Below are 8,799 nucleotides of genomic sequence, written 5' to 3' on the forward strand. Positions count from 1 at the left end.
CAGTACTAACAGACAAAGGTCTTCAGTCTTCTAAAAATGAACATAAGCGTTTCATTATCCTCTTATTTTAAACATGACGCCACCTGTCTATTCTGGCTCGATTAAATGAAAAAGTAGAAAAATAGAGTGTGACTGGTATAAAAGGTCACTGGAAAAATGAGTACATACACAAAAATGTTTCCCTGTTGACTTAAGGTAAAGTGACATTTAAATGCTTTTCCATTAAACTAATTACAAATCAATAAATGTATATACAGCCTCTGTTTTGAGAACAGATTGTCCTAAGTAACTGAACATTTACCAGAGGATTCAAGGGGACAGGAGAGAAAGGTCAAAAACTCCATTAACTCTTTTAAAAGGTACATAGAGACTTCAAAGCTGTGTATAAAGAAACACACGTGTAGAAGTTTTAGCTTGATAATGGTGACGTTTTCATAATCTTCTTCCGTACATAGACCTGTGAGTTCCCTTAAACAACAATGGTATGAAAATGATAACTCAGCTTTACTTTAGAACAGCTTAACTGTGACGAGGTAACCTTGGAAGTGATGGTTTTTCCAATAGTTATGTATGGATATAAGACTTGGACCGTAAAGGCTGAGTGCCAAAGAATTGATGCTTTCGAACTATGGCACTGGAGAAGACTCTTGAGACTTCCTTGGAGAGCAAGGAGATCAAACCAGTTAATCCTAAAGGAAATCAGCCCTGAATGTTCATTGGAAGGACTGATGCTGAAGTTGAAGCTGCAATATTTTGGCCACCTCATGCAAAGAGCCAACTCACTGGAACAGTCCCTGATGCTGGGAAAGACTGAGAGCAGGAGGAGAAAGGATGACAGAGGATGAGATGGTTGGAGGGGATCATCGACTCAATGGACATGAGTTTGAGCAAACTCTGGGAGACAGTGAAGGACCGGGAAGCCTGGCATGCTGCAGCCCATGGGGTCACAAAGAGTTGGAAGTGACTTAGCAACAACAACAAGCCTCAGAAACCAGAGTGCTCCCAGTTATCAGTCTGACTGTTTCAGGAAACAGAAGCAGGAGGATAGTTAAGAATCTGTTGTGGGAGGGGCCAGGCTGCCCAATTTGAATCCTGGCCACCACTTACTAGCTGGAAACTCTGAGGAAATTCCATGACCATCCTGGGCGTCACAGGGTGGTGGTTGTAAAGATTATGTAACACTCTCCATGAGCAGTGTCTCCGAGTCCAGCACCATACCCGCTGTTACTGAGGCAGGGACAGCCTAGGGGCTGGAGACTGCACTCACCCACTCACAGGAGCCAGGGAAAAAATGTCACTTTCAAATTCAGCAATTGTGCCAATCAAGAGTTTCTACTTAGCTAAAACACATGGTACCATAGTTTACCTTTTATTTGGTATTTAGTCCATCTCACAGATACAGCGGAGAAGGCAATGGCACCCCACTCCAGTACTCTTGCCTGAAAAATCCCATGGATGGAGGAGTCTGGTAGGCTGCAGTCCATGGGGTCGCTAAGAATCGGACAGGACTGAGCGACCTCACTTTCACTTTTCACTTTCATGCATTGGAGAAGGAAATGGCAACCCACTCCAGTGTTCTTGCCTGGAGAATCCCATGGACAGCAGAACCTGACAGGCTACAGTCTGTGGGGTCGCAAGAATGGGACACGACTTAGCAACTAAACTTACTACTACTAAATTTCCCACTGGAGAAGGAAATGGCAACCCACTCCAGTGTTCTTGTCTGGAGAATTCCATGGACAGAGGAGCCTGGCGGGCAGCAGTCCATGGAGTCACAGAGAGTCGGACGCGACTGAGCGACTAACACACACACAGAGACACGGAAGAGTAGAAGAATAAAAGTGGGACACAAACAGGCCGACATAAATAGCAGCTGTGGACTACTTGCAAAATTTTAAACATTCTGTTGTGGGCTTCTGGTGTGGGCATGTGTTTTCAATTGCAGTGTTTGTTTTCTTCTTCCTCAGCCTTCAAACTGTTTTCTTAAGGAAAGGAAACCTCTCTCTTCAAGGTTACAAGCAGCTCACAGAGCATGGGAGCCAATCACTCCTCTGCTCCCTGCCACCATGGTCCCTCCCAGGATCCCCTGTGCATGGTTCCGCTCCTGACAGCAAAGGCCTTGAAGGCACAGGCAATGGGACAAGCTGTCGGTTCTCAGCTCCCCTCTGCAGTCCGCTAGGAGGAGCGGCTGGGTGTGCCCTACCACCCTCAGCCTCCACCTGCCGTCGAGCTGCCAGCTCTTCTGATTTGCCCTCTCGCGTGAAACACAGAGACGCTCTGCAGGAAAACTCATCTGCCTGCCCAGGGTGGTACCTGTGATGACCCCAGGAACCAGGCCAGAGGCTGCGTAGGGCGGGTCAGAAAACACCTGCTTCAAACATAAAGTAGGTCACCCCTGAATGGCTCTGGAATAACAGAATCCATGATATTGATTGAGGAATACACATTTTAATGAACAGGAAAGTTAAATGGGAAATTGGGGGCATCTACAAGTTTGTGCGGGGCGCAGTTTCATAATATGGGAATAAAAATAACAACTACTTTCTAGTATAATGATCACTATAAGATAGCAGCTAACCTTTGAGGGCTTATTAGGGCCAATGGTTCTAGGCTCTTTATACATAAGAAAGACACAAACAGCACTCAAACATATTAGCCATTACCATTATCTCTAAACTCTTTGTTTAGCACTGGACTCTTTTCCCCAAACAAAATATTACCCAGAACAACACATAAAACAAGAAAAGAAACACAGGTTGTTTATGTGGAGCTGGAGTGAGGGGACTTGGCTTTTGGGCCCCACCCCTTTCCACACCAGACATTTGTGTCCCCCAGGTCAACTCCCAGGGACCACAGGGAGCCCTGTGGCTCCTGAGTACACCGTTGAAAGCTCATTTATTCCCTATCCTTTGTACTAAACAAATGGAAATGCGCCTCAGCAGGAAACTCCAGCAGTGCCCGAACTAACAGGAAGTTAAATACCTTGCATGGTGGCCAGAAGCTAGAGGAGCCCCATGGAGTGGCAGGCATACAGCCCTTCCTCAAACACCAGATCCACCAGGGGAACACTGGGACTGGTGAGCTTAGTTGCGCTTCCCTGCTTCTTCCCATCTTCTGCAAATGACCCATGGTGCCTCTTCCTGGTCTAATATTCTGCTGCTGACAGTGTCTTTCCCGTAATACTGGCCTGTTTAGTTCATGATTCTTAGTATCCAAATACTTAAAAAGACATAGTTAAAAATGGCTACCAAAAAACTCCTTCCATCCCTGTCTGTTCAGTGGGTTTTTTGCTGTTGTCTGTTTTATTACTTGTTAATATTCACTATTCTCAAAAGTGAATCTTGGTCTCTCACCAAACAAAAGTCTTAAGGGCAGGTGAAAAAAAATCGAAACCAAAAAAAAAACCCAAAAAAACAAACAAAAAAAAAAAAACAAAAAAAACACCTGTCTCCACCCCAGCTTTGGCAACTGGTTTTAAAACTTTGTCCGTCCCCCATTCCCCATCCCCTCACCCCCAAACATGACCAGCAAAGAAGGGAAAGTATGGAGGTTATGTTTTGGAGAAAGTTTTCCATAACCTGATCTTTGAATCACACTCTTCCACTGACACACGGACTGCAATATCCATGGGCTGGGGCCGAGGAAAGAATTCTCTTTGCGCTCATAGCGCTGGCACACCCTGAACTTGGTGCGTTGGCAGGGAAAATTCCTGGCAACTCCATTAAGCCCAGAGTAAGACATCTTTCCGCCTCTCCAGCTAGCTTTTTCCAGTTGTACCCCTACCTCCACTTCCATCTTTGCTCTCTTTGCCAAAATAAGCCACGGAGAAGGGAAGAAAAATCACATAATAAAAAGTTCAGATGAATACACCCACAGGAAATATTTGGCTAATTCTATAACAATCCAAGGTGCAGAAAGGTTGAAAAATGAGATCGTTCTCCAAACTTTTGGGAGTGGGAGGCACGTCAATCACCAGATGTCTTGACTGAGAGGGGCTTGATGATCAGCTTAGCGGTGTGCCTTCGTTTTTAGGGACCAGGATCCAGAAGTCCGGAATGGTAGGCGTCTAGGCACACGGTCCTGGGCGGAACGATGTCTAAAACTCCTGTCCTACACCCTGCTGTTTCCCCACCACACCCAACAGTCTGCTGTGTGAAGTAAAAGCTCCTGCACGGACCAAGAATCCCCAGTTAAGAAACTGTCCTAACAATTTCCCATCGAAGCTGCAATAGGCGCGCGCTCTCCCCAAATGCACCGATGGGTGGGTTCTCACCCCTGGGGTGGCTTCCAGGGAAACACGCAATCGGGAACGTGCTCCAAGCTGAGAGGCAGCTCTCCTTCCTCAAACTTGGGGCTCAAAGGAGGGAGGGACACCCCTCTCCCCTCATCCGAAGAGGGCGGAGACCCTGGCGACCTGCCCCCGGTGACATTTTTCGGGTTTGTTTGTTTTTGTTTCAAAACCCGGGAGTTTTCTCCGTTCGTTCATCGGGTCTCGACTGCCGCGAAGGTGTGGACCACATCCTCTGCCGGCAAAGCGCGAAACTCGTCCACTTCCCTCCGACAACGACCCAGAGAGAGAGAGAGCTCGGAGGGGACGCCGCCGCTCGTCGGCGCCGGTGAGGCCCCGCCAAACCCCGTCACACCGCACCCCAGATAGAGCCCGCGCTCTCTCTGTCCGGGAACCGGCCAGCGCCGCCTCAGCTGGTCGCTTGCCGCCTCGAGACCCGCACCAGCCTTGCCTCCTCCTGACAGAGATGCGCCCCGCCGACGGCCGCCCCAACCCTGCAGCCGGTTCCCCTCCCCACCCCGCCGCGACTCCCCACCCCTCGGACCGCCGGTCCCGGGCCTCCCGACGCCAAAGGCTGCGCCGACCAGGAGAGCGCGTTCCTGGCTGCCCGCCCCGCCGGCCCGGGGCCCACCTGAGGCGTGCTCCCGAGGCCGCTCCCGCTCCTCCGCGGGGCTCTTCCGCGCCGCCATGCCGGCCGCGCGCTGCCGACCGGCGCGGAGCTTCGCCCGCTGGGTCTGACGGACGCGGCGGCCGCCGGCCGGCGCCCGCGGCTCGCTCCCCGGCGGCTGGCTGGTGGGCGCTGGAGCCGCGGGGCGGGGAACGCGGTCTGTGCTCCCGCCCCCGGGCGCCCCAGGGGTTCGACGGACGCGCCGGAGTGCCAATGGGAGGCCGCGCCGCGTCGGGGGCGGGGTCATCTGGGAGGGGCTGGATGGATGGGCGGGGCCTCCGCTCCTTTCTGGATTCCCCAGCCCGAGCGGCGGAGAGCCGCAGTGTGCTCCGCTGGGATGTGGGCAGCTACTGCTGGGATGCAGACCCTCGTCTCAGGAACTATCCTAGCAGTGCCACCTGGCGGGATCCTCTATCTCCCTGGAGCTTTATATCAGAGGCCCATTGAGTGGGAAGGAAAGAAGCCTGCTGAGTGGGATGATGTGGGAGAGAGGGTTACCTCAGTGGCAAGGTTGCAGGATTCTTTTCCCTGGCCCAAAGGTTAAGCCGCTAATCGGTCACGGCGATGGGAGGGCGAGACTGGAATCCAGCTGTCGACCCGGGGCCTGACCCACTAGATTGGGCTGTTTTTTTTCTGATCTTTATTTCCCCTGACTCAGTGGAATGGCGATGTGCTTACTTAGAACTCAGTTTACTTTCAGTTCCGTCGCTCAGTTGTGTCCGACTCTTTGCTACCCCATGGACTGCAGCACGCCAGACCTCCCTGTCCGCCACCAACTCCCAGAGTTCACTCAAACTCATGTCCATTGAGTCGGTGATGCCCCGCAACCACCTCATCCTCTGTCGTCCCCTTCTCCCGCCTTCGATCTTTCCCAGCATCAGAGTCTTTTCCAGTGAGTCAGCTCTTCGCATCAGGTGGCCAAAGTATTGGAGTTTCAGCTTCAGCATCAGTCCTTACAATGAATATTCAGGACTGATTTCCTTTAGTTTACTTTAGGAGAGGTTATTGACAAAATTGATCACTTCTTAAAGTGGTTTAACAGTAAAGGAAAAAATAAAGGAGTAGCAAATAGTAAAAATAAACAGTCCGACAATAGGGAGGCACTCACAACAAGGATCTTTCATCCCTGATTTTATAGTAACATGACTTTTTTTTTTTTCCGGAGAAAAAGGAAGAAAATTAAAATCTTGGTGAACACTTCCTCTTTCTCCAATACACACAATTTCAGAGACAAACAGGCTTGCACGTGACATGGTTTGGCACCTTTTGAAAAATTCCGTTAACTAAAGAACAATGTGGAAAACACCCTGGCATTTTAGGTAGCTCCAGTACTTAGGGCAATGTCTGCAAGTATCCACGTCCCCATGTTCTCTGGTCTTTGGTAACTCCAGGGAAATTCTGAATCAGAGAAACAGCAATTAATGTAGTGCCGGACGTTTGCCAATAGCTGACATCAGGCCAGGCACTTTGGTAATCCTTTTATGTATCATTTTACATATTATTTGATCTAATCCTCACACTGGCCCATGAGGTAGGTACTCTTGATATCTCCAGTTTAAACATAAGGAAACTGAGGCTCAGTAAATGCTAGTGCAGAGTTTAAACCTAGGTTTGATCTCTCCACTGCCCCACCATTCTGCAACCCATGATTCACAGAAGATAATAAAAATGTTCCCAAATTCTGCTGCATGTTTAGGAAAAAAAAAATCCTTCTATCCAAATCAGATTTTAACCTAGAGGGATAGTTTTCTACAGCCATAAACCATGACTTGTGTGTATAGAGCCTTGTTACTCATACAAATTAAAGGACTTAAAATTGTTGTGTGTAATTAAAGTTATGAGCCATGATGAGTACAAATTGTCTATTCTAGAGGCTGAAAATACCAGGACTAATTTCTTGTGATAAAATTTGCTTGAGTCCTTTAACTACAAAACAAATCAGCCAGTAACTTTCCCCTCCTCCCACAAGATAAAATTGATGAACACAGCTGTTGGGACTCAGCCTAGAATCCTTTCAATTAATTTACAATCAGGGTTTCTTGGTTTGGTTTGCTGTCATGTTCACTGATAGTCTGAAAGCTAAGTGGGAAGCCTCTTCGTGTGGTATTTACAGATCTAGGCCTTGAAGCCAGACTGTCTGGTCTGGCTGCATACTAGCCATATGAACTTGCTCAATTATTTAAACTTTTTGTGCCTCAGTTTGTTCATCATAAAATGAAGCTCAAGTGAGTATCTTCCTTAGGGGGTTGTTATGGGGATGAAGTGATTAGATATGCCCTAAACCCTTAGACTAATGCTTGGCACATAATAAGAACCACATAAATATTAATCTAATCAAGGATGTGACTATGCATAGAGGTTTCTGATTGACCTTCTGGCCTACCCATGTGTGATTTACTACCTGTCTTAACAATTACAAAGTTATCAAAACTTTTACTGACCTGGAATATGAGATTTTTGCAGATAAAAATTATGATCTAGAATCCTTAGTGCCTAGCTCAGGGCTTGAAATTTTTTTTTTTTTTTTTGTATGTAGACAAAACTTTGTTGCTTTTACTGACACCAATTTTTGCCTTCTACATTATATCAGAGCTTGAATACATAGGCTTTAAAAAAACTACCAAGCTGGTAATGCATTAGAAAAATAACTATCATTGAGCCAGCATATTAAAATCACATACTGTGTTGTCCTTTGTCGCTCAGTTGTGTCTGACTCTTTGCGATCCCATGAGCCCGCCAGGCTCCCTCTGTCCATGGGAATTCTCCAGGCAAGAATACTGGGATGGGTTACCATGTCCTCCTCCAGGGGATCTTCCCAACCCAGGGATCGAACCCAGGTCTCATGGAATCTTTACCATCGGAACAACCAGGGAAGCCCAAGAATACTCGAGTAAGTAGCCTATCCCTTCTCCAGGGCATCTCCCCCACTGAGGGAATCGAACCAGGGTCTCCTGCATTGCAGGCGGATTCTTTACCAGCTGAGCTACCAGGGAAGCCCATTAAAACCATATATCATGGACCTATTAGGTAGAGCTTGGATATGTTCCAGTGGGTACATTGAGAGTATGGTGCGAGATCATACTCTCATAAAGGTCACACTCATGAAGATACCTGTAGCAATTATCTCAGCTGAAATGTTGACGCAGATATATTACACTCACCAAAATATCAACCTTCAAACCACTGAAGACAAAGCCAATGCCTAGAAGCACATCACTTGATTGTGATGCTGGAGAGTTTGGAATGAGTAGCCAGGGGCAATGGCTACTCCAGTTAGTCACATGGATGATCTTGATATGGTCCACATCAGAAGAAAGAACGAGAAGGGAAAAAAGATAAAGAAAGAGAAATAGGGGAGGGGTGGAGAGAGAGAGAGAGATGCGTGGTCAATAAATTGTAGCAAATATTTTCTCAGACTTTTTGTTTTCATAAAGTTTTCTTGACCATTTGAACTCTGAGAATGGAATGTGAATGTCCAGAAGCACTGAAGACATTGCAAAATGTATTTTCCATTGCAATGCCAAACTTTTCACATTACTCAAGGGTCACTCATTCACATCTGGGTCAGTCTCGGGCTAGGACAAGTTGACATTTGTTCTGAGAACAGTGGAACCCATGACGCATTTGGGCAATAATCGCAACTTTCATTTTTACTGAGAGTTTGCTTGGTTGACTGACTTCTAGTTAAATATCCCCCTCTTAACTGAGAGATTGCAGAGGGAGTTGCTATAATTCCTGCACCAAGAACTTTACTTGGCACTGAAAGGTACTTATTCAGTAGTCACTGAATGAGAACATGAGTCAGTGCGTGAGTGAAGGCAATGACAAGACTTCCAACTAAGAA

General features: G+C 47.4%; 1 protein-coding gene across 1 annotated transcript in view; it reads right to left on the bottom strand.

The window, feature by feature from the left end:
* Nucleotides 1-5,177, bottom strand: part of OTULINL (OTU deubiquitinase with linear linkage specificity like) — a 29,169-nt gene extending 23,992 nt beyond the window's left edge. Inside the window, exon 1 of the mRNA XM_069556070.1 lies at nt 4,920-5,177. Within this exon, the coding sequence (XP_069412171.1) occupies nt 4,920-4,977 (58 nt within the window). The 5' untranslated portion in view covers nt 4,978-5,177. The remainder of the gene's footprint in view (nt 1-4,919) is intronic.
* Between the last annotated feature and the right edge of the window lie 3,622 nt (nt 5,178-8,799).

Source organism: Ovis canadensis, chromosome 16 (assembly GCF_042477335.2).
Source record: "Ovis canadensis isolate MfBH-ARS-UI-01 breed Bighorn chromosome 16, ARS-UI_OviCan_v2, whole genome shotgun sequence".
In the NCBI taxonomy this organism is placed as follows: domain Eukaryota; kingdom Metazoa; phylum Chordata; class Mammalia; order Artiodactyla; family Bovidae; genus Ovis; species Ovis canadensis.